Source organism: Mesitornis unicolor, unplaced genomic scaffold (assembly GCF_000695765.1).
Source record: "Mesitornis unicolor isolate BGI_N332 unplaced genomic scaffold, ASM69576v1 scaffold46017, whole genome shotgun sequence".
NCBI classification, from domain to species: Eukaryota; Metazoa; Chordata; class Aves; order Mesitornithiformes; family Mesitornithidae; genus Mesitornis; species Mesitornis unicolor.
In genome coordinates this window covers 18781-45286 of record NW_010197971.1, presented here as the reverse complement: position 1 = coordinate 45286, position 26506 = coordinate 18781, and the positions used below count along the sequence as shown (strand labels likewise).

Below are 26506 nucleotides of genomic sequence, written 5' to 3'. Positions count from 1 at the left end.
AGAGCCATTGTAAATTATGTCAGTCTGTCTCAAATCATGAAAATGATTGTTAAAAAGGCCTCAGAATACACAATGTGTATTGTTGTGTGGCTTTGATGTGTGAAAGATGAGAGCTTATGATATAACGCAAATTAAATAAAAATAAAGTGACCACATGCTTTTTCCTGGCTGGGAAAAAAAAAATACTTATTACAGAGGGATAACACTGCTTACTGATAATGCTCCCGCCTTGTTTCTAAACAAGGCTGGAGCTGATACTGTTAGAAGCAAGGTAGTGCAAAGATGCAGACAGATTTTGACATAATGAAGAGCACAAGACATAACGCAGCCATGAGACTTACCCCATGTCTGTCCCTGCTTGTCTAAAGGATGCCAGAATGGAAATAAAAAAGGCACTGGGGAGCTGAGCATTTTCCTCTTCCAAACTGCATTTTAACTTATGGTCCTATAATTTGGTTGCTGCTCCAGTTGGCTCCCTAAGGTTTGTAGCAGCCAGAAAATCAGCGACATGCAAAATCCCATTTGCTTCAGCAACATGATTCACACTTCATAGCGTCTCGTTGTGCACCACCGGGACCACTTTCAGCCTCCTGCTACTGGAAGTGGTTGCTGGAAGCCATGCTCCAACGTGCCAAGTGTCACAGGCCAGACCAGGCCCGTGAGCTCAAGGTAGATCTCCTCCCCTCTGTAGGTCCACACTTTCTCCAAGTGCTTCTTTTGGGAGGCTGAAGTTGTTCTTATCCCAGAGGAGTCTGAAAGGAAATCCATCGAGCCGTTCTGAGCATCACACATGCAAATAAATACAGCTGCATTCTTAGTGGAAAATGTTGTGGAAATATACTGTATTTTTTCATGTGCAAGAGACAATTAAGCAATATTAAGACTAGTAAAGTAATTAAGATGGGGAATTTAGAGCTAGAGCATCCCAGGCACCTGCAGGGACTGTATGCATTACATAAATAGAAATGGTTTGGGTATATGAGTACTAGACGGAGGTTACTCAGGCTCTAGCCTAGACTTTCATGAGGTTAAATTCTTAATTGTAAGTGAAAAAAAAAAGTTGTTTGTTAACAAGGTTATGCACTTGGAGATAGCTGGTTGTCTCCTCCTTTACCTCTTTCATATCTTTGTGGTATTGCAGGCAGAAAGCTCTGTGAGGCAGCTCTGTCTATCTCCTGTCTGGTCCTGCAAATATTTATCTTAATGACTAACTTTCGGCATGTGAATAGTGACATAAATGGATGTTATTTGAAGACATGAGTGCTCACTCACCCGGGAGCACTGTGGGTTTGTACACTATTACAGCACCGAGCAGCAGCTTTTGGTGGGGCTCTGGGTGCTACTGCAATATGGAACAATGGTATCAAATATGCAACACTGTGCAATACAAAGAACAAACAAGGAAACTTTGTCTTTTAGTGATTTCAGACCTTTTCTGGTTTGTTGGAGCGGGTTTTGGTGCTGTCTTTAGACATTTGTCTGCTTGAATGCCTTGCTTTGGAAGAGTACAGTGGCTTTTCATACATTTGTGCACCCAGACTTCTCCTTATGGCTTCCTAATTGACATTTGATGGGTAAAAAATGGTGTTATTTGCAAAATTTTGAGGGTGGGGGCAATTATCATAAAGCCTGAGATGTGTTGTTGTTGTTGTTTACATACAGGTGAGGTCTGCCATAAATCCTATACTCAATTTTCAAACCTTTGTCGTCATAAGCGCATGCATGCTGATTGCAGAACCCAAATCAAGTGCAAAGACTGTGGACAAATGTTCAGCACTACGTCTTCCTTAAATAAACACAGGAGATTTTGTGAGGGCAAGAACCATTTTGCAGCAGGAGGATTTTTTGGCCAAGGCATTTCTCTTCCTGGAACCCCAGCTATGGATAAAACGTCCATGGTTAATATGAATCATGCAAATCCGGGCCTTGCTGACTATTTTGGAGCCAATAGGCATCCTGCTGGTCTTACCTTTCCAACAGCTCCTGGATTTTCTTTTAGCTTCCCTGGTCTGTTTCCTTCAGGCTTGTACCACAGGCCACCTTTGCTACCTACTAGTTCTCCTGTTAAAGGACTACCGAGCGCAGATCAGACAAACAAAAGTCAAAGTCCCCTCATGACAAATCCTCAGATACTGCCAGCCACCCAGGATATTTTGAAGGCACTAAATAAGCAACCATCAGTAGGGGAGAATAAGCCAGTGGAGCTTCAACCTGAGAGGTCCTCTGAAGAGAGGCCACATGAGAAACTCAGTGACCAGTCAGAGAGTAGTGACCTTGACCTTGACGATGTCAGTACCCCCAGTGGCAGTGACCTGGAAACCACCTCGGGCTCTGATCTGGAAAGTGACATTGAAAGTGAGAAAGAGAAATTTAAAGAAAATGGTAAAATGTTCAAAGACAAAGTAAGCTCTCTGCAGAGCCTGGCTTCAATAAATAATAAGAAAGACCACAGCAATCATTCCATTTTCTCACCATCCTTAGAGGAGCAGACTGCGGTGTCAGGAGCGGTGAATGATTCTATAAAGGCTATTGCTTCTATTGCTGAAAAGTACTTTGGTTCAACAGGACTTGTGGGGCTGCAAGACAAAAAAGTCGGAGCCTTACCTTACCCTTCCATGTTTCCCCTCCCATTTTTTCCAGCATTCTCTCAGTCAATGTATCCATTTCCTGATAGAGACTTGAGACCGTTACCCTTGAAAGTGGAGCCCCAATCACCCAGTGAAATAAAGAAGATCCCAAAGGGAAGCTCTGAGTCTCCCTTTGATCTCACCATAAAGCGTAAGGAAGAGAAGCCACTTACTCCCTTGCCCTCAAAGCCAGCAGCCCCCTCTGCGGCAAGCCAGGACCAGCCTCTAGATCTCAGCATGGGCAGCAGAAGTCGAGCCAGTGGCACAAAACAAGCCGAACCTCGGAAAAACCATGTCTTTGGAGAAAAGAAAGGAGGCGACCTGCAGCAAAGGAAAGCTTCGGAGTCCTCTTTGCAGCACGCCAGGCCCACCCCATTCTTTATGGATCCCATTTACAGGTAACAGACTATCTACTGCCTTTTGGCATCCTTTGGTACAGGCAGCTAGATCTGCCAGGGCCACGTGTCCACAGATGGAGAACAACTCCCTTCTCATCCCGCCATCCCTGGAGTTGTCATCCCACCACTGGGGCATGGGATGGACCAGGGTTCATGCTGACCTGTGCACCCCTCCTCAAATCCATGCTGCTCAAAGCGAACCCTGCATCTGGTAATGCTGCAATTAGCAAGTCTACATGACTGCCCCTGTTGCAGTGAGTTATTAGTTTAACCTACACAGCTTGACTCACAGAAATAAAATATAGTCTCTTACCCAGAAACAAATTGACATAAGTATTGAATGTTTGGATATTCACTGTGTATTTGACATCACTGGTTTACCCCAAGTCCCTTTTCTTCCAAAATGCTGCCTGCTCACCTTGCCTGCCTTCCCTGGAAATCAGGGCATCTCACCAGGGTGCCAGTTGTACGTCACCTTTTTAGTTCCTACTGAATTAAGTAGGAGTATCTCAAAGTACAACAAAGAAGCAAATTTGTCCCAAGATATATAAAAAGCATGGAAATTGAGAGTAATTCCGGCTTTTTTGCACTGATTTCAGCAATGGGTTGATTTATCTGGGCATTTAATTCATATAATTGAGGGTGCAGTGTCCTTCTGTGTACAAAGCCTGGCCAACAGGCTAATCTGATCTACTTGATGAAATCAATGGGAGCCTTGTCATTGGCTTCGATGGTTGCACAAGCAGATACTGTCAGTGAGCTGAGGTTTTAAAACCAGTGGTAAATTCCTGAGCCCTTGGTGTTTCCCAGTAGTGCCAAAATAGATCTTAGTGGGATCTCGATTTCATCTGTGTCCTGTGTATGTCAGCCCCTTTACCTTTTGCCTTTCTGCTTGTATATCTGTAAACAGCCAAAGTCACACATCTAAATATTAGTCATGAAAATATTTGTAATATAAACGATGGATTTTGCAGCTTATTGTTTAAAAAGAAGTTACTTCCATGTAAATGATGTTATTTATTACTTTATCTGAAGTAGAAATGCTATAGGCAAAGTTTTTGGAGAATGCTGTCACATAAGACAACAGGTGTGCATTATGGAGAAAAAGTATATCATGCTATTTATTGAGATGGTTTTATTCATGCCAGATTGATATCTGTATCAGATCGTGGGTTTTCTTTCCATAATATTCATTTTAAATGCCTGAAGCACTGGAGATAATGATCTTTGTTTTATGGTCCTGCATTACAAACTAATGAAATCTGTACAAATTCTGGCAGCGTAGCTCGAGGCCAGTTGTTAACCTTTGCCATGAGTTACATCTACATACAGACAACGGGATCTGTCCCTTAAATCGTACACATTAGTAACAGAAAAAGCAAAAAGCTCAAATTTCCACACTGCTTCTGAATTATCTGTACTGTGTGTTACTGCCTAAATGCCCATGGGTTGATTACAGACTTTGTGGCTGGCATATCAGATTGAGTGTGTTCCTCCATGTGCAAGGAGAACATTCCAGGATGGTGGCTGCGAGGTCTCGCATGGGCAGACGAGAGAGGACCCATTGCTCAAGGCTCCTGTTGCCTTGAATTCTCCTCCTCTGAGTGGAGAGCACACTTGGTTGCCTTATTTCTTCATAAAAGTGCTCAGTAGTTAGTCATTGGTTCCTGTTATAATTATTACCGATCCTTTGAAATTGGATTATTTCCTATGTAAATGGTCTAATCTCCCTTTAATGGCGATTCAGAGCCCCTTCCCACAGTAATGGGTTGCATGTGGGAATCAAGAGTTGACTGTACTTCCTTATCTTTTACTGTTATCTCTGAGAAACAAATTACTTGATGTATAATTGACTATTTTAAACATGAGTAGCTGTATAATTATTAATATCTGAGACTGATTCATCACAAGCAAATCTAATTTTAACGTTTACAGAGTAGAAAAAAGAAAGTTAACTGACCCACTGGAAGCTTTAAAGGAGAAATACTTGAGACCTTCCCCCGGATTCTTGTTTCATCCACAAGTAAGTATTTTGGGAATTTTGATGTTGTAAACAAGCCTGTTGATGCTTCAAAGCAGGTGCAGAGAAATGAATGCAGTCTTAGTCATTTTTGGATTTCCTAAAACACACAGTTTTTGCTGTACCATTGTGGTGGAAAAGCGTAAGCATTGTTCTGGGCTTCTTGATGTTTTGCAGATGAAACAACATGTTTTGATTATAGAGGAAGCCAGGTTCGAACTACATGTATGTTTTAGACCTGTGTTCCTCCAAAACCATAGCATAGCTACCAACACTTGCAGCTACCCATGTCTTCTCCAGCACTCTCTCATGCTCTGGGCCCTTGCATTGGAGTCAGTATTGATCACCAGGAGGCAATGCAGATCCAAAGTCAGGCCAGCAAAGTTGAACATCCCAGTTGTCAATATTTAAGGACTCCCAGAAAAGAGAGAAACCTTCCACCCTATGTTTTCAAGTCTCATAAGCAAATGTTCCATCTCTTTTAGGTAGCTGTTGTGGGCTATAGTGTGTGCAGAGACTTTGTAGAATCCCTGCTCCTCCATGCCTAAAGACATGCTGTGTGAGAGGACTGCGGTCTTGTTCATGGGCCAAAGTCCTGCTGCTCATTTGCTGGATAACAAAAATTTAGGAAGATGTCCCTAAAATGATGTAATAACTGCAGTGTGTATATAGTATAGAAAGAGGACCTATATACAAACCATATGTTGCTTTTCTTCAGCAGCACCACGCCGTCATTTTGTCTTCCTTCTCCCTGCTTAAGGAGACTTCTAAAAATTTGGGTTAAATCTTATACCTGAAATAAAATGCTCTGTGGTATTTGCAAATTTGAACCCATTGCTGGCTATGGGCTTTTTCATCCTAATAATGACACCCCATATGGGTCATGTATTTTAGACACACAACCAGAACCTGCTGTCTCTGGTTCAGCTTAGAGGTTTCCTGGGCAAACCATGCCAATAATCTACAATTTGGTTGGGTGGGGGTTTTTTGGTTTGGTTGGTTGGTTGGTTTGTTTTCAATGAAGGGAACAGTTGTTATGTCCTAAGCTGTATGGTTTAGTGGGCATGGTGGTGTTGGGTTGACAGTTGGACTTGATGGTCTCAGAGGTCTTTTCCAATCTTAGTGATTCTGTGATTCTATGGAATATATTCTGAAATATGGGACTTCTGGAGAACTGGGAAGAGCAGCTGATTGCCTGTATAGTTGCAGATAGATAAACAATGCTGTTGCATGCATAAAGAATGCAGAAAAACACCCCGCTCCAGTTCAACCACTGGAAAGCAGTGACAGATCTTTTAAGTATTAAAATTACTGAGAATTTATGCACAAGATTTAATAGCAGCTCAGCACTGCTGAGTTACCTTATTTGCCCAAGTTGCAAATCAACAAGTAAAAATTCCCATTTCATAGCAGATAGTATTAATGCACAAATATGCAAACAGGAGCTCAATCTTCTTTGTGTTCTCTGGTCTAAAACCAGTCTGGTTCAAGTGCATGTTTCTGTTAGAGCAGCTAAGAGGTTGTAAATTAAATTATTTACATGAGGGCATTGTAGGTACTGTGTGAAGGGAAAGAACAATATTATTTTGCATTGTGCTGGCTAGCTTTTCAGAAGGTGTAAATTGATGTTGTTTAGTGAAGTCAGATCAAGGGGCTCTGAAGGTTTTGCCACAGGTTGGTCTGATGACGGTGGTAGGTAGCATGGTTGGCGGGCAGGAAGGGAGGGTGTTTGGGTAACATGCACCATTAGGTGTTTGGCTGTGGTGGGCAGAGAAGGAGTTGGATACTCTTTTACGTAGCATTGTGCAACTCTGAGTTACACAGGGAACTGGAGGAGAGTCAATGGGAGTTAGGTGAGGATGGCGTAGGCGTGCAGCTGAAATTGAGACATTGGGCACTTTGCCATTAGCGGGCAGGATGTCAGGATTTCACCCCTTATGTTTCTTCACAGAGAGTTGGTTAAATCTATTGGTGGTGCCTGATAAAGGTTCCGGTGAGGTCACCAGGTCCATCAGTGTGAGCAGGAGGTGTTAGATGCCACCTCCTCACTGCAGTGCCCACCGAGGTGGTGCAAAGCCAGCACCCTCTGACAGGAGGGAGGGCTGGTTGTGCACCTATGTTACTGAACTGTACAACAATGCGCATTATAGCTTTTTGCCCATTCCTCCACATTTCTCATTGTGCAATAGGAACAAAAAATCCATGGTAAAGGCTGGCTTTTGTTTTATCACTTACTCAGCTGCTAGGGATAACGTCTTTACCTTCGTGCGAGACGGATGGATTCAAAGGTCATGAGTGGAACATGCGCTCATAGTACATTGTAAAAAACCTAAACCATCATCACATCTCCTGTCGAAAGAGTAAATGCCAAAATCTGCATTCTTGCTGACTTTAATAGAAAGGAGTCTCCTGTTTGCAAAGGCAAAATTTGGCTTGGTGTTTATAGAGGACTGGGGAACGGCTTGCAGAAAAGCTGTTTTCTCTTTACAGTCCTGTTCACCCCTGTAAAAGTACAGGTGTGGAGTGCACCGTGAGTTTTCATTTTCTGCTGGCAGGATTTATCTATGTAAAATATGAACAAAATTATTGTTTGTGTCCTGCAAGTCTGTGTTCCTGAAGTGATTTCTGAAACTTGCCATCTCATGAAGCAAGAATTTATATTTTTCAACTGGATAATTTTAGCAGATGGATCTTTAAAATAGGTTTTTGGAGTAGAGATTAAAGACATAAACCCTGCAGTCCTTACCCTGTTCCTGCCTGGGCAAAATTCCTCCCAGTGGCAGTGGCCTGAACTCTATGAAAATTAGATAATTTAATGATATTTTGCAATAATTTGCCATTACAAGGGTTGCATTTTTAGGGATGGAATACCTCGATACAACAAAACATTCAGAATAACATCTTAATGAGTAGCTTTAAATAAAACCTTAATTAGTAGATTGATTGCTATGAGGGTTCCAACGCAGGAATAATATGTTGTTTTTGTTTCAATTTTGCTCCCAGTTCCAATTGCCTGATCAAAGAATTTGGGTAAGTTCATTACTTATATTTTTGATTTAATCATTGTGAAATAAATTGCGTAGTAAAAATATAATATGAAAGATAACTTACCTCTCAATTACGGAGCATGCTTTCCTACAGAGTGTTGTAGCTGTAATGGATAAATATCCTCTTATGTCAAATTGGCTTTGTTTTTACCTTCCTAATCTTGCTGGTTTTATTTGGTGAAGGCAATGGGAGCTTTACCTGAGTGAAGGTTTCAAAATGCAGTCTTTGTTTATATTTAACTGAAATTGTTCCAAGCTGTTTCCTTCAGAGATTGCAGTGAAATTTTCAGGCTGAGATCTTGTTAGATTGCAGTAGTCATAAATATTTAATCTGCAATTGAGGCATTAAAATACAGAGTTTCAGAGGACTTCACGTTTCTATCTTACATTGACTTCAGTAGGAGTTAGTTACTTTAATAGCTTTGAAGTTTTGAACTTAATTGCTCATCGCTATACTTAAAACAGAAATAAAATACCCATGTATTTCCCATGTTTGGGTCAAAGTTGTCTTGTGTGTATACTTACATCGTCCCCCTTATGCGAACAAGAATTGTGCTTTTGGTACTATGGGATAAATTTGATCTTGCTTTTCTATTTTTATAAAATGCTATTTTTAATACATCTAAATTGTTCATGAAAAAGAAGAACCACGGCAACTGCTTTTGCAGATGCAACTTAAATAACACCGTGTTTTGCTCTTACATTGCTGGCTCCTCAGCTGCAGCACTGAACCCATAAATACTTGTCCCAGATTTTTCCCAACCTTTGGGCTTTGGAGGGGAGAGCTGGAGCCAGCCGGCTGCGGCTTGGATCCTGACTCACTCTCGCTCATCACTCACAGTGCGACGTGGACTAATTTCACAAGATGAAGCGAGAATTTCGCAAAATGAGATCTGAAATCTTCATATACTCCTTCCCGTGTGCGTCCCCATACGAGGGCTGGTGCCAGAGACCTCAAAGGTGCTGTCCCTGCAGATTGGCATTTAGCCCTACTCTCCTCTGCAGACCTCCATGGCACACTTCAAAAGCAGCGATGGACCTTTGCTTTGTGTACATGTGGCTTTTAATCCACTTTTCTTCCTGTAAAGTGTGGGTTTATGCAGCTGCAAAGGATGCACTAGGATCCTGAGGTGAAAGGAGCTAAGCGGGCACCGGAGGGCTCCTGTAAGCACCCATAGGTGCTGAATGAGCTCAACAGATAGGAGGTGGATTTAGATGCCAGATCCGGAGAGCACAAGAGGCGGTTCCCAAACATTTTCTTTGCAGTTGAGGGAATTCAGTGGAGCACATGAAAGGGCTGTGGCACGATTTGTGATTTGGCCCAGGCACCCTGTATCCCCTGCTCTCAGAAAAGTGGCTCATATTTGGGAAGCTGAAAAACCCAGTGCATTCTGTTTCTTCTGTCTGCGTTCCTTGACATTGGCTTGGGCCTCAAATTTCCATCATTCTGCTTTTTTTGTGAGTATGTCTTCTGGTCATGCTAATGCCTTGGGTAGCTGCAGCAGAAATAAATATTTAAAACATAAAGTGCATAGTGCAGGATGCTGATTCATGGATGATACTTCATATTGAGAGATTTGAATGTGTCACATGAGCCTTCAATTCACAGTTGCATGTGCCATATATTTCAAGATTATTTTGGATTATTTTTCATTGTCTGGCAGGAAGGTTATAGTGTAAATCAATGGGCAACACCCTCTCTTGAATGGATCACAATTTATTGAGTCTGTAGAGTCTTTCATCCCCTTCTGGTCCCATCAGGAGAATATTGCTACACATTGTTTCAGACTTTATTTGAAATAGCACTATCAAACGTAATTGTAAATAATTAAAATAGTTTTACAAATCAATGAAAAGAAATTTGGTGAGTGCATTAACAAAGCTTTTATTTTACTGGGTTTATTTTAGAACATGATCCATTCTGTTAGATCAGCTAAATCCCCACCAACTGCATTAAGACAAATAGAGTTATTCTGGAACTATACTGCAGATCAGCAGGAGTTTCTCACTACTGCTTCATAAAGTTCAGCCATGTGTGATAGGTCTCTTGAACATGAACATAGCTCAGCCAAGTTCCATGGCTGGATTTCCAAATACACACAGTTTCAAGACAACAAGTTCACAAGTTGACCTTTTTAGAGAAAGCATTATATTTTGAACTGGGGAGGAATAAATCCTGAGCCTTAGGAGTTGAATTTTCATGATTTCTCTAAATAACACTAGCAAAAATAGAAAGCAAACATTTGAACAGGTTTTTTTCCCATGAGTTACAGCCATAAAGTCAGTTGTTTTTGTGATAATAGCAATGAAGGAGTTGCGTTTGTAAAACATGAGGTCATGTAAGTCATGACATTGTCTGCTAGATTATTTCATATCGTTAGGTTATTCTTAAAAAGCAGCAATAACAAACCTTGCTTTATTCATGCCACTTCTCCTTCTGTTGGTTAATAAATTTTAAGACAAATATTCAAGGCCTCTGCTGATGGTATCTTGCCCGTTGAAATGTTTATAAATACTTGTTTTAGCCGATTATGGTAATGTCTGCATTTCTGAGTCGGAGCTGGGGAATTGTGACTGCATATTAGTTTGCGTCAGTAGGAGGTTAATGGCCTCTCAGGGAGCAGGAGGGAGGTGGGGGAAAGCTGCTTCCTTTTCCAGACATCTGGACACAGATAGAATAAACAACTCTTATATATGTAAATCAAAAGTTACTGTTCTATATAAAATACTGTCATTCACTGATCTCAGATTAGCAGACACAACTTGTCCATAAGGCAATAGCTGTATGTAAAATATATAATAGGATCTTCTCGCTCTCCTACCTCCTCAGAGAGCATTCTTCATAGATGTGGCAATTTCACTAGTCCCATCCTCAGGGTCAAGCGGTGCCTTCCTCCCTGTGCCCTGTTCAGGGATTGCCACAGTCCTTGGGTGCTTGGCTGGGGTGCAGATCTCTCCTGAAAGCACTGCCTGGTGGCTTGAGCCATATGACTGCCTCCTTGGTCTTCCCTGGGGACCATCCCCAGAAGGACAAGTTGGCCATGAGTACCTACCTACCGTCCCAGGACAGATGCTATCACTAAAAGATTGCTCCAGGAGTTTGGTGGATTGCTGACCAGTAGCATCTCCATGGTCAACACGGCTCCTATGGAGGCAAGTCTTGCTTTGCCATCAGCCGTAATGGTGTTTTGAAGGAGTAAGAGATACTTTGGTTGAGTTTCAGCTGAAAGAGGGAGTTTCATTGCAGAAGGAAAGTCATCCACTGGGTTAATGATTAGTAAAAAAAAAAGTATTGCAAAAAAAGGGTAAGGGTAATTTAGTAATCTTTACAATCATGGAAGATGATCAGTGAGTCCACCTCGGGGTATCACTGGGATCAGAACTGTGGCTTGTGTCTGTTTATGACACAGGAAGAAGCATGACCAGACAAAAAGCAGAGTTTGTGATTATTTATTGAGAATAACTAAATCCAAAGCTGACTATGAAGATTTTGCTGAAGACTCTCAGAAAGCTGAGTCACTAGGGATCAAAATAGCAATAAAACTCAATGGCAGCAAGTACCCAGCAAAACCAAGGGAAAAGTGTGACTCTTAACTTGTATCATTCAGGAAAAAAATCTTGAAGTCAATAGTTTTATGAAAATATCATCTGAATGCTTAGCAGAAAGGAATTGAAAACATCATTATGTTATGCTGCTTTCAGGTCTTGAATACAGCTGAAGTCCCTCTCAAAAAGGATGTAGTAGAATTAGAAAAGACACAGAAAAGTGCAACAATGATGATCAGAGGTAGGGAACAGCTTCTATACAAAAAGAGACTAAGTAGATTTTGATTTTTTCAGCTTGGAAAAGAAATGCCCAAGGGAGCTGTGACCCAGCTCTATGAGACCATGAATGGTGAGCAGAACCTGAATGAGAAATGGCTATTCATTAGTTTTAACAATACAAAAAAAATGAGGGGCACCCAGCTGAATTATCAAGCAAAAGGCTTAGAAGGAACAAAAGCCAGTGTCTTTTCATATGCACCTAATTAAATTGGTGAACTCTCCTTGACAAAAATATAAATGAATTCGAAAAGGGTTTAGCCAAATGAATGGGAGCCACAGCCACCAATGGCTGTTCAACAACAGAATCGAGATGCAACCTTCAATTAAGGGTCTTGCACCTCTCATTGCTGGTGCATGACAGAAGACACTGGGGAGAAGGTCTGTCCCTTGCCTGCCCTCCTGCACATCCCATGGAGCCACTGCTTGAAATCAGGGTACTGGTTTCCGAAAGGCGTGTGTTACAGTTTTTATAATTCCTGCTTGGTTTTGGTGCCTGAGGTAGTCCTCAGTGTGACAAACACCAGATTTCATATTATCCTGTTAAGATTTTGCAATTAGACTAATGAGTGGGGCCTGTCTACCTGAATATAAAGTAATGGAGAGCTGGCTGTGGGTCTGGGATGGCAGGGTTTTTATAGGCTGTAACAAGCCCATGCTGCCCAGGTGCCCATCTTGCCATTGGGAATTGCATCCTGAAGGCCCCAAGCACCAGCACGCTCCAGGGCTTCTTAAGAAAATGCACTGATTTTGGTTTCTGTGAGCCCTATCTTCAGGAAATAGTCACTGCTATAATTATCCTGACAGCAGTGAAGTGCCACCACCTCGTATCAGCAAAGGCTTGGGGCCAAGCATTTCCCGTTGTTGCTGGTGCATTTCTTGAAATACATAAATCATACCAGGTGACTACATGAATTTGTCTTTTCAAAAAAAAAAAGCAACAAACACAATAGTCATTCCTATGCTGAGAAATAAATTTTTGGAAAGCATGTAATACTTTAAAATAATTGGAAGTGCTTGTGTTTCCTTTGAATGAGGGATTTAAGATTAGAGGCTGATTTCATACCTATTTTGGGACTGATGTAATCCTGGAGGCAGCCTTGGATGTAGCGCTGATCTTCATTGCCGTGCATTAGAGAAGAATCAGTCTCAATTTCTCCTCTGCAAAATCCTGGAAATATGAATTAAAAAAATAAGCATGACTAAGCCATTTTAAATGCAAAGGGGAAAATAGTTGCTTTAATATATTACTGTAGGGGACCATGTACATGAGAAATGGTGATCCAAAAATGATTTAAAACCACTAGATAATGAAACTGACTTGAATATTAAATATACATAAATAAAACATTTATTATACTTCTCAATGCCCTTATTATTCTTCACCATAAATATGTGCTATCATAACCCGTGCACTGTCTTGTCACTGCTAATCAGCCCGAAGGCCAAAGGTCATTTTTCATTCAAACCATTTCTTTTCCGCAACTGCAAAATAGACAATTGAATTCTTGCAGGGAACAATTAGAAGGAATTAAAGGCAGTGGAAAGACTATCGTAAAAGCTTTAAGAATCAATTCTGACTAAAGAAAAAGATGAAGTCGTATAAAAAGAAATATATGGTAATGTTGAGTTGTATGGGTTGATAATGACATCTTGGTGCTGAGGCAGAATTACCTCCTCTCCCAGCAGCATCATCATTACATATCTCACGCCTGTGATCAGTACATGTCAAAATCCTTCATATTGACAAATGTGCTGTCCACTTGCATCTGTGGAGAATGTTTTAGCAGCTGAGTGATTATGAATCAAACCCCAGAGCTTACAGCCCCTACTGCCTTGCAATGCTTTCACATTTGTTGCCTGACAAGTAAATGTATCTTGACTTCCCTCTGAGATTTTTTTTTTTGCACCGTGTTTGATGAAAGACATTTGGCAAATTGGCAGTGGTACCCTGTACATTGCAATTTGTACTCGGCATTAGGAATCTGAGCATGAAATGAGAGGGCAGGCTACAGGCTAAAGGGAAAAAAAGCCCAAACATCCCAAAGCCAGAGCTAAGCAGCACGTGAATAGCCATTTCAAGAGACAAACGTGCAATTCTGCCCATTAAAATATTTTTAAAAAACCAACAAACCCATAAATGTGCAGTTCTTCCTATTAAATTAGAATTTTAAAATTCCCAAAATTAGAGCAGTCTCTTATGGATTTTGAAGAATGGGCTGGAAAGCTATGCTCAGCTCAGGAGTGTTCAGAATCTTGTCTTTCATATAATTTCCTCTTTCATCACAAGCAGGGTCTTGCACAGGGCTCATGCTGTGGTTTTTATGCTGTGTAGGTGAGTTTCTGTGGTTTCTTTTTTTTCATTTGTTTGTGGTGTTATGAAGAGGCAGATGGTTACTCTACCTGTCAGTAGGCTCAGGAGCATTGTTGAATTCCCCAGGTGACAATGTTTAAGGCTTTGGAGCAGGTTTTTTTGGTCAGTTCCAGACACCTTAAAGGAAATAATTCTCCAGAAATTATTTAATGCTCACTCCCTGAAAATTAAAGCCTTTCAGCTAACCAAGAGCGGAGGCATCTCAAAGTGCATAGGGTTTACAAGCAGCTAAAGGTAGAGCAGGAATATTAAGAGATTGTAAAAAAAGAAGAACGATATCTAACAGGTAATGTAAACGCATAGCACCAAACCCACCAAACCTTTATTTCTTATGGATTTACGTCATGGTCTTTGCCTGTGATGGGCAAGAAGACTGGGCTCAGTGGCTGGGTGTGGCTGGGACATCGATGGAGCCTCTCTGGTTCTGGCTTGTTGATGCCCTTTGTTGAGCTAGAGTGTTCATAAGGTTTCCTCTGCAATATTTGTCCTCTACAAATCCTTTAAAAAAAACACTATAGGAATTCAGTTATTGTTGGGATCTCTACTTTTTCTGGAGTTTTTTTTGGTCAAAAATGGCCAGTGGTTTCAGTAGATGGGATGTATAAACTCATAGGCACACACCCACAGAGCATGACTGCATAAACTGAAATTTTATAGAAGCCGAGGCTTAAAAATAAGAAGAAATTAACACTGGTTAATTTAGATTTTATATGGAAGCAGCTTTCCATTATAGCAATCAGGACAAAAGCTCTGCTGTGTGCTGGCCATGCAGTGAAACAGCACTGTGGTGTAGCAGTTAGGGGCACTGTTTCAAGTGGGAGGACATCGTGGCCACCACCTTGTCTAATGTTCCCCATAATTTTTGAGACTGCAACTCTACATTTGCCTCTATTTTTTCTCATTTTTTTTCCCTTTTGGCAGTGGCAGTGTATGTTGTCCGTATTTCGGGTATGGTACCCAGTGGTATTCACCAAGTACTCACCATGACGGGTTCTGTGCTATCTTCTGTTGCAGATGTCAGCTATAGAAAACATGGCCGAAAAGCTGGAGAGCTTTAGCGCCCTGAAACCAGAGGCCAATGAGCTGATCCAGTCGGTGCCGTCCATGTTCAACTTCCGCGCCCCGCCGAGCGCCCTGCCTGAGACCCTGCTGCGGAAGGGCAAGGAGCGCTACACCTGCAGGTAGCCCCAAAACTGCCCCGCACTGCCCTCCTGGGCTCCTAAAATCCCTCCTGGTAGGATGGTTGATGAGGGCCATAGTGGGTCTTTCAGGGTGCTCTATGCCCAATGAAACATAGAAAGCATTTTGCTTTGGGGTTCTTATTTATTAAATTACTGGTGTTATTCAGCAAAGAGTTTGCTCTGTATCATAATTGGTTTGATAAATGAGGTGGAAACTATTATATAAACAATGATTTTTTCCAAATTTTCTCATCACTTTCATATGCACAAGTGTGCTTTCATTATTGATTTTTTTGATCATAAACTACAGATGTGTTTTTTTCTCAGGCTTCTGGTTTTAATATCCAAAGTGATCAGTGATAAAATACATGACTTATTAGGACTTATGTGTACAGACTTTAAAAAAAATACAGTGAAGATAGTCATTGTACATGCAACTAAAATGAATAGGAGCTTTGTCAACGAGAGCAGAATTAGCTGTGTGGGTATTTTGAAGACTTATACATCACACCGTGAAAAAATAAATGGAATGTAAAAAGTGAAGGGATGCAATCTTCAAAGTCATCACGTGGAGCAACCACCACCCTCATTCACTTAACTGCATGCTGTGTGTCCCCATGCAAAAATGTGCTGAATGTAATTAATAGAACTAGGCCAATTATAAACTGAATATGTTACTTGAACAAAGGGGGAAAGCTCACAATAATATTTTTTTTTGCTATTATTTTTCCCGTGACATATTATTGAGTTTGGGGAATGGTTTTTAAATTGCATTATTTAGGTCTCTATATCATCTCCAAAATACGCAGGCATTTGACACTGGCATATCGGTTTATCTGATCCTTTTGAAAACATGTCACCTTCTTTCAAGATATGTTGTTATAGAAACATACCTTGATGGATTAGGTCTTTGAGTCTTGTCTGCTCTGATCCTATTCAAGGCACAGAATGATGTCATATTTGCTGACATGTAGAATTGGTTGAAAGGTTTGAAATTTGCTTACATGGAAGCAGAAATCCAAGGCTTTAATAACAGATTCTCTTCATTCCAAATCTGAATGTGACCAATGATCACCTAGTGAGCTTAGAAATTTGGGGTGGTCTTTAAAACTGGTGTGTTTTCATATATGCCTTGCTTATGCACAAGAAAAGCTGATCGGTGCCGGCAATTCTAGTCCTGTTCTTGTGTGTGTGTGTGTCTCTGTCACATTTGCTGAATGCTTTTACTGAAATGTTGCTACACCAAAGCAATGCTAATAGTACTATATAGTAATTATTCAGTTTGGTTTGTGCATCCAGTGCAGCTCAAATTGGGACTCAGCCATTGAAGGGTGCACTGTCTTACCAAACCTTTTTTTCTCACAGATACTGCGGCAAGATTTTCCCGAGATCTGCCAATCTAACACGTCACTTGAGGACGCACACTGGAGAGCAGCCCTATAGGTACCGTGACCCCTTACCCCTGTCTATGATGTGGTCAAGTGAATAAAGCAAGGGAATGAGTATTCAACAGCCTTGCTTGACCAACTCCAGCGCTTGCTCCTTTAGCATTGATGTCCCACTGTCACATTTTGGTCTCAAACAAGGCTTTTTGCATTCGATGCTGATATTCAGTGTTGGAGCTGTGGAGATGGGGGAAGGTTTTAGTCCCAGTTAGCACAGGCACCATCTACAAGTCCTGCCTTTGCCTCACAAGATAGCTGGCACTTCTGAACCAGCATAGTTGAAGTGCTTTTCAAGATCATGGTCATATTTTCCCTTGCAAAAATGTGTTGTTGTAAGAGCTCTGTGGTGTTATTTGCAGCTTAAGTTGGGTGTTGCGTCAGTCATCTGATTTCTGAAAGGTCCTGGTTGCAAAGGCGTTACTGTATTTATTTGTTTCCTGCGTAATCTGGATCCTTTCTGAGGTCTGCTTAACCAAAACCTATGTGGGTGTACTCTCTTGTTGATAAGAATATGTATGTGATACTGTGTTCAGGGCAGTCACATGCAGAAATGTGTATGGAAGCTTCACCTTATTGAAAATGAAAGGCTAATTTAAATTGACTGGAAAGAAGCCAGTTCATGTTCCAGTAAAACAAATGCCCCAATTTCTGCATTTTATGAGCTGTAAAGAGCAGAGTAAGCTCATTGTTTGTGATGCAACAATATGTTTTTTCCCTTTAGTCTCTTTAGGAAATGAGATTCACATCTAACTTTATTGAAGGAAGGTCTTGATGCATGTTATACCCATCCACTACATAAAAGCCAGGAGCAATTAGTAGCATGATGAACGATTTCAGCACTAAAAAAAATTTGACGTCATTGACAAGTGTAAGAGAAGCACGGGAGAAGTAAAAAAATTGAAAAACTAAAGTGGTGAAGACTGTTGGCTAGTTGCCAGGCAGAGAATTTGGAATAGTTATAGTATGACTTAGTAATGGCTTAAAGAGCAATACAGTAAAGGCTTTAGGGACTCCAAATCGCTACAGAGTATGAAAATTGATGCCTCTGGTACCAGAGTGATAGACTAAACTACTCACATTGGCACAGTATTAAAGATTGGGATTGTTTATTGCTGTTTTTTGCAAGATAACCAAATTTCCTCTGGGATTAGCAATCAAGCAAGCTAATTCCTCAAGAAAAGATTTAATCACACAGTATAATTTAGAATAGGAAAAGAAATAGCCCTTTTTTACCTTATTTGAGCATTAGAAGAGATCTGTTTCATGTTTTTTCCAAAAGTGTTTAATTGTATTGTATTGGCAGCACATGAAACAATAGTTATTGCTCTACTGTTTTCAAACTTTCCAACTTTGTGTGCAAGAGTTTTAAAAACATGGGAATCAATTACCCCAGCTAATTTGATGCCATTAACTCTGAAACACTATGCTTATTCCTAAAGGCAGTATTTAAAATATAAAGCCTAATGTGAATTAAAGCTAAAAAACTCACCGTAGAAGTGACGTCTCCACTCCAAGTGCACAGCTCTCCAGTTATTCAGCCAAAACTCGTCTTTATTTCAGGCAGAGTTTTGCTTCAATGGAGACCAAGGAACTGCAGTTGGATACTGAGGCTGAGCCCAGAAGGTGCTTCATGTGTCTTAGGACAAATCTTACATTTCCATCTACTAACAAACACTTTTCTACCTACTTTTTTTTATTATTATTTTTTTAGATGCAAATACTGTGACAGATCCTTTAGCATATCTTCTAACCTGCAGAGACATGTCCGTAACATCCACAATAAAGAGAAGCCATTCAAGTGTCACTTGTGTGACAGGTGTTTTGGCCAACAAACCAATCTTGACAGACATCTAAAAAAGCATGAGAACGGGAACATGTCTGGTATGTATGCCTTTTCCCTCCCCAGCATGCCCTACGTACCACCAGTGTTCTTGTACAGGGACCTCACGTTCCCTTTCAATACTGCTGAGTGTCAATAGCACACGTTGCTCTGTGCTGTCTGCTCCGATGGAGAGTTTTTGGAAAATATGTAAGTGCCTAAGCTCTGCTGACATTTAAAGTGCTTTGAAAATCCCAGCATAACCTCTACCCTTGTATAACTTAATACCACTGGGTGATGTCTTTTCTTTTGGTTTTAATTAGGCCAAGCATAGTATTTTGAGAACAGACTGGGAAAATTGGTTTAATCTCATCTCCAAAATCGCTTGGCTCTCAATAGGAGTCCTAGATTTAGAGTCTCAGGGGATGTTCTTAAAAGATTTTCTTGGCATCTCCTAAAATATTCCCACTGTCAGGAGCTGAACACAGCTAGCTATTATGGAGGTAACGGTGCCTTCCAGAACAGATTGGTCACCACACAGCAGCAGCAAAGGCAGTGGCAGGTAGTGGAGATCATCGGTCTGGTTTGGGTATCTGCAGGGTTTAATGAAAACCCTGTCTGCAGTGTTTTCAGTCTATGGTTTGCTCCATTGGAAATAACCAGGTACATGCAGTGAATGCAGAGCTCTTTTCCCCAGTGCTCAGGGAAAGTCGCCTGTCACTGGTCTCTCAGAGCTAATGAATCTGGGTGATTATGTCAATGGCTGCTCCATTTTTTAAGCAAATCTGCATAATTAGTAGCTAAAATGAAGTTCCGTTGGCACAGTTCAGCCATTGGTCTAACACAGTTATTGACTGACAGTCTTGGAGTAGGAAGGGAACAGGAGTGGGATGTTGAAATAAATGCTTGGCAAAAACAATTATAAACTATGGAAATGGCACCCAGCATGCAAGCAGACATCTTGGCTAGAAACCACCTTTGCCCGTGGATAATGCTTCCTTTCTAATTACCGGTTTTATGGCCAAAAGGTGGTGAATCACTACAACCAATTCTTCTGGGTCTCACCCATTTTAACCATAATTTCAATTTCAATTTTATTTACATGGTTAAATATAGAAAACTTAAAGGAGCAACAACAGAAGTCCTCTGTTTTGCTTTAAGGTACTGCAACTTCTTCACCTCACTCAGAACTGGAAAGCACAGGGGCGATCCTAGACGACAAGGAAGACTCTTACTTCACAGAAATTAGGAATTTTATTGGAAACAGCAACCACAACAATCAATCCCCCCGAAACTCAGAGGAGAGGTAAGTTGTGACTGATCTGCCATCAAAAGGTGCCACTCTTCATTTTCCAGATTAAACCCAATGCTCCAGTGTTCACCAGTGTTTCTTTTATGAAAAGAAACGTGTCGATTCCCTCCCCATCACACATGAGGATATCCCCAGTGGCTGATGCTGGACAGAAGGTTCATCTGTGAACACATTTCTCCTTGTATCAGGAGGTCTCAGTTTCAAGTTCCCATCATTGATTTAAGTCTGTTGAAAAATTCACTCATTTTACATTCACGGCAGAACAGGTGAATTCTACATCCTGTGGCTAAATGTAGAAAGCCTTGTGATGTAAATGCGATTGAAATGTATAATTAATAAAGTAGACTAAGCTAAATTCTTGGATCAAATTAAAAATTCTAACTGAAAGTCCTTTCCCGTAAGTAACTCAATCCCAAAAAAGATGCTGACTAGCAAAATGTCCGTGAGGCCGTGGGTAGGCGTCGGTGGTTCGCAGTGCTCTAGCATTTGAGGCTTTTTCTTACCAAGATTTATTAAGTATATGAGTGTTTCGATTCTTCTGAACTAACAGAAGAGAGACCACTTCTAAATATTTTCAGCTAATAAAAATGCAGTTAAGCAGAAAAGGCTGTAGCATGGATATGACATCAGCTATACATATTTCTTTGAGACTGGTTTTGTATTATGCATTATTTGCACTTTTGAATTGGCATTACATTATCAGCATCAAAAATTTCTTACTGTTGCTGACAGGCTTCACCGTCTTCTCAATTTCCAGATGCCTTTGTGAAGGGATGAGAATGGTGGACATAACACAATTTCCACAAAAGTATTGGATTAAGTGATTACATGCATATTCAAATTTCATTCCATCTTGATTGGCAATGAGGGCTTGGGATTCTTTCTTTGCACATCTGGTCTCAACATGTCCTCCAACAGGAAGTCAGCAAAGTGAAAAGGTTGCTGGGTTGTGCAGTGTTTCCTTTCTAAATTTGGCACTTCAGACTGCTCTTGATGGATATTTTATCCCTGGCAAATTGCTGCATTTGAAAGCATAATTAGAGAATCTGTTTTCTTAATCACATGGCTTTTGTTACTTTGGTTGTAGTCCATCTCCCTTTCATTTCTAGGAGCCTCAATTGACCATAACAAGCAAGTTGGCAGCCCAGACTGCTCAACAATTTCTTATTTCTGCCTATTTAAATAAAAGATGATAAAGAGATATTGCACTGATTATCTTAGAGGGGGGTGGCTGCTTCAGCTCTCCTGACTCTGCACAGCCTCAGATTTTTAAATACTGTGGTATAAACTGACCTTTCCCTGGGTTTTTTTTCAATGCAATACTAAACTCGTGACAATCAGCTGAAATTTGCTTGGAAAATAGGTGAAACTCTTATATTTAGGAAAATGATGCTATTGTTGTATAAGAAACTAGCTTTCACATGTGTACACTTCATAAGAAAGCGTAACTGCTAACAAGAAGTCAAACACTAAATACCAAATATGCTGCTAGGGCTCATCCTTATCTTGCTCAGACTTTTGGTATATTCCATATTGTCCCGCACAGTTTGAAGCACAGAGAGTCTAAAGCAGACTTGCAGGCAGACAATAAAGTTTCCATTTTTATAACTGTATTCCTGGAAGAGTAAGGACCTTTTGCACAATGAGAACAATAGATGAATCAAGGCCTCCGTGCTACGTAACGTGGTGGAGCAGATATGCTGGTAGTGTGAATTTGTGTGTCTCCACCGAGTTCAGCCCTTTTATACCGCTAATACCTCTGGCCATGCATTAGTCAACGTGGCAGTGCCACATTTCTTTAGCTCTTGTTTAATGCGATGAACACAACGCAGGAGTGGATTCTCAGAGTCCTGCAGGGTTGAGGCCATTAGCAAACGAGCCCCTGCTTTGCGTGGTTATTATGTCCTTGATAAAATCCCGTAGGAAGTAGTTAAGAGAAGTCATTGTCTGAAAGCAAAAGAGAATGTAATAACAGCGAGTAGATCAAATGGTTTTCCATGTGCGTATTACTATAATTACTCATTTAATAAGAATAAATACACTTTAAATGCTATATAACCTTTCTTTTCATTACTTCTTACCCTTCAAATCAGTCAATAATGTAGTTCAGCATGGAGGCAAGATTGCAGACCACTCTTCAGGTCTTCAGCTGAAGTCCCATAGGTTCCCATGTATGTAATCCATACGTTCAGTGAAGTAGTACGGCTTCCAAATGAGTGGTAGTGTGCAAAATTAATTATGCATGTAATTTTGACTTTAAAACTCTGAATGCAGTATTGGATGTCATTTTTGAAAATGCTGGATCTGATTTTCAGAGTTTCTTGGCCTCTACAGTTTCCGTTAAAAGGCAATGAGTTTTTTTGCCCAGACTACATATATGATTGAAAACACAAGACGAAATAACGCGTGAGAAAATTTGGAATGGATATCTGAACATACCCCCACTTGAACAGTAGTTCTAACAGGATAATGGGGAAATCCCATGCTGATGGCACTGTAACATCCCACAGATTTTTGAGTGGAATTTCTTCCGATGCAGCCTAAACGTCTGAACCTAAACAAGATATAAAATACAAAAATCACTTTATTTTACTGGGACAGACCCTTTTCAGATCTGCCTCCAATAATCTGCTGGTGACTTGTGATTATTACTTGGGTTTGTTTTGGTACTTTCAGAATGAATGGCAGCCACTTTAAGGATGAAAAAGCCATGGTAGCTAGCCAGAACTCAGATTTGCTGGATGATGAAGAGGCAGAAGATGAAGTAATGATGGATGAAGAAGATGAAGAGAGCGAAATTGCAGGGAAAGCAGTCAAAGAGCCTGTTACGAGTGACATACACGAGGGGACCCCAGAGGAGGATTACGAGGAAACGAGTACTTTGGACATGAACTGCAAAGCTTCCCCTGGCAGGTTGGTTCCTTCCGAGTATTGGTGTGCCCGATAAGTGAAATAAAAACAATAAACCATACAAGAGTGCCAGCACCAAACTGTGTGCCGTGGGAACCGGTCCGAAGTAGCCGGCTTCCCAGTTACGATAGCAACGTGCGGCTGTGTTTGGGTCAATACCAGCCCTGTTTTCAGTCTCTTCATGCAGTCTGTTAGCCCTTAAGAGGAAAAATAACTGTGCTCGGGGAGCTATTGTCAGGTTCTGGGTGAGTCAGGAAATGTTCATGGTAGAGACGTTATCTGCTCCCTAAACCGACCTGGATCTCCTGCAATGGTCTTGTGAAAGGCTGTGGAGACACCAGGAGAGAGATGACCTCTCCCTCCCCTGCTCCTGCTGCCCACCCTCTCCCCTTTAGGAAAGAAAGGGGAAATTATTTTATTTCAGGATCATGGTTCCACAGGGCAAGGTGGTTTCTGGACATAAAAAAGGGGGAAATTGCTCATATGTGTAAATCCAAGAGGAAGAGAGAATGCAGAGAGTTTAATTTAATGCTTAATTTACATTAAAAATCTAATTAATTTTAAAACCTCCGTGGTGTTTTTGTAGGTATAAAGAGGAGGAGTATAATAAGACTGGACTTTCAGCTTTGGACCACATAAGGCACTTCACAGATAGCCTCAAAATGAGGAAAATGGAAGAAAATCAATACAGTGAAGCTGAATTGGCAGCTTTCAATACTTCCCAGCTGCCAGAGGACCTAAAACAGCCATTGTACAGGAAATCCAAATCCCAGGTAAAAGCTTAACTCAGTTAAAATGTTATTGTCGCCAAATACCCGAAGGATTAAACTGTTAGTGTGTGGCAGGCAAGGTTGTTTCAGCTTTGTCAGACAGGGCTGGGCTCCACATCCACAAACCTCAGCCTGCTCCGACCTCCCTCTACGCAACCACTGCACCCCGGAGACCTGGCGGGGTGCTCTGGTCCCTGAGAATGGAGGATTTGCTTACTTTTGGGCTATTTTTGTTCCTGTCTGCCACTTGCAGAAATGCTACGATAAGAAAAAGTCCTGCTCTGCTTTCAGACAGCCAGCATGGTCACACTGATGCCATGGAGTTAGCTGCAGCCTCGTAGGGATATGACTCAATCTTCTGGCTGTTTTGGCTTTTTGGCATTCTTTTTTTCAAGTCTATTGGATGTTACAGCCTCTAGGTCCTCAGCATGTTCTTAAAACAGCAATAACTAGACTGAGTTATTAGACTGAGTGCTATTTCTTGAAAATTTTTTAAAGCATTAATAAAAATAGTTTGGTTTTAGCCCCTTTAAATTATTCCAGTTTTCAAAACTGCTGAATATGCCTGTTGAAAAGGTCAGCAAAGGAGACTGTGGTATTTGGTGAAATACAGGACCAGCCAAGGGATAATGTGATTCCTCAGGCTCTTGAAAAGAGCCTCCTGTGCCAAGAATATGAAAGCAAAGGAGACTCCAGGACCTTGTCTACTATCAAAGGTTTCTCAGAGCTTCATGAAGCGAGATGAAAGCAGAAATTAGTACTACTATTAGTGAGTCAAAAGTGTCAGTGAAAAGTCTGACAGTGGTTTTCCCTAACACGTTTTGATATTTTTTAATAAATTGAGACTAGCAGTTGTAGCCTGAATGATGCCCTAATGGTGTAGGGGTGGCACAGGTCCAAGCTCAGATCCGTACCACAGGCTCATGACCTCTTTGTCCTTCTTCTTTCCCCATCCAGGCGTATGCGATGATGCTCTCTCTCTCCGACAAGGACTCCCTTCATTCTGCATCCCACAATTCTCCCAATATGTGGCACAGTATGGCGAGAGCCGCTGCAGAATCCAGTGCCATTCAATCCATCAGTCACGTATGACATTGTGAAGTCTTACCGAGAATGGGACCAAGTCCAAACCAGTAGCATGGCTCTTTCATATATGACTATTTAAAAGACTGCTGAGCAGAATGCCTTATAAATCTGCAGGGTCACTCATTTAAAGTCCGGTGACCTTAAACTGAATAATTTTAAAAAGAAAGAAACTATTTATTCTCAATATTTTGTTTTGCACAGCAAAGGCAGCTGCTGACTTCTGGAGGATCAATGCGACTTAAAAAAAAAAAGTTTCAGTGGATTATGTAAACCGGGGCCAGGAAAAAGTGTCTTCCAGTTCACCCGGCTTTGAGGGGCAGGGGCAAAAGGGTTAAGACTGCATTGACACACACATGAGCACTCCTTTAAAGTAGAAACTGAATTGATTTTCTTTTTGTATAAGATAGTTTGACACAGGATTGGGAACAGTTGCTTTTATGTACAAATCTCTTCATTAAAGCTTTATGCATTTTAGCCCTTCAAAGAAAGAAAATAGTTCTATCAAATGCACACTATCCATCGTAAATGTAGAAAGAAGTAACAGGGAATATTTTGTTCTCTCCGTAATTCTTTTGCCTTCTCAACTGCATTGTTAAAAAAAAGGAAAAACAAGAAAAAAAAAAGAAAGAAAAAAAAGAACTCTGAGAAACAATACATAAGAGGCTTGTGTATATTGTAAACTATGAATGTTCACTACTCCAAGAAGCTAAATCATCCAGATAATTCCATGAAAGCACCGCGTTCATCGACAGCACCACTAGTTCAAATCATTGTAAGGAGATTTTAATTTTCGACAATCATGTCACTATTTTGTTGTATTGTTTCCTTTCCCCCCTCCCTTCTAATTTCTTCTTTGTGTTGTGTGTACCATGTATTTATTTGTTGGCAAACGATTGTTTGTTGATTAAAATAGCACTGTTCCTGTAACAAACAGCACTGCTCCAGTCCCCCACTGCGTTACGATGTAAGGCACCCATGTACTTCAAAAAAAGTGAGGTGAACTGATCTGTGTATATGGGAGTGCAAAACAGTGTTTGAAATTTTCTTACATTCCTCTTTTATTTTATTTTTGCCTTTTAATGAACTAAATAACTAATAGATGCAACTTAGGTTTTTTTGTAATACAGTAAATTGATTCAATTGTATAAACAGTTATAATTTCTTCATGAAAGCATGATTCTTCTGATTAAAAAACTGTACCCAATATTTTATGCTGGTTGTCTGCGAGCTTGTGTGATGTTATGTTCATGTTAATCCTATTTGTAAGATGAAGTGTTCCAAATTTATGTTTTAAAAAAATAAATAAATAACGAAGGTATTCAGTTATTTTTGGGGTTTTTTTTGGCCTTTAGTGAGGGACCAGATTTATTTTTTCTTTTGTTTATAATCTCATTTTGAAATAATCAGCAAGTTGAGGTACTTTCTTTAAATGCTTTGTACAATGTAACTGTTATGCATTTCAGTACATTACTATGGGAGGATCGACTTAAAAAAAATAAAGAACTACAAAACTGAAGGGATCTTTTTCCTTATTGTCTTGTTTATGGTCTGGGTCAGGGCAAAAATGGCATATTTTGTCTGCAGTCTGGGCAGCGAAGACTGTCTGTGGGGTCATGAGAATAAGGGTGACCAGAGGATGGGGCACTGCGAAGCATCTTGAACTTGGTCATGCAATTTAGAGCCCAATCCAGAGTC

At 40.7% G+C, this 26506-nt stretch overlaps 1 protein-coding gene across 4 annotated transcripts in view; it reads left to right on the top strand.

Moving 5' to 3' along the window:
* MECOM (MDS1 and EVI1 complex locus) overlaps positions 1-25426 on the top strand; it is a 46919-nt gene extending 21493 nt beyond the window's left edge. For 2 of the 4 annotated variants that reach the window (XM_010188976.1, XM_010188975.1), the window contains exons 6-15: positions 1663-3025; positions 4961-5048; positions 8049-8075; positions 15303-15469; positions 16835-16912; positions 18626-18795; positions 19895-20039; positions 22722-22958; positions 23542-23728; positions 24683-25426. In XM_010188976.1, the coding sequence (XP_010187278.1) occupies positions 1663-3025; positions 4961-5048; positions 8049-8075; positions 15303-15469; positions 16835-16912; positions 18626-18795; positions 19895-20039; positions 22722-22958; positions 23542-23728; positions 24683-24817 (2597 nt within the window). In that variant the 3' untranslated portion in view covers positions 24818-25426. The remainder of the gene's footprint in view (positions 1-1662; positions 3026-4960; positions 5049-8048; positions 8076-15302; positions 15470-16834; positions 16913-18625; positions 18796-19894; positions 20040-22721; positions 22959-23541; positions 23729-24682) is intronic. The other 2 variants (XM_010188977.1, XM_010188974.1) reach the window with 1 other exon arrangement.
* The last annotated feature ends 1080 nt before the right edge of the window (positions 25427-26506 follow it).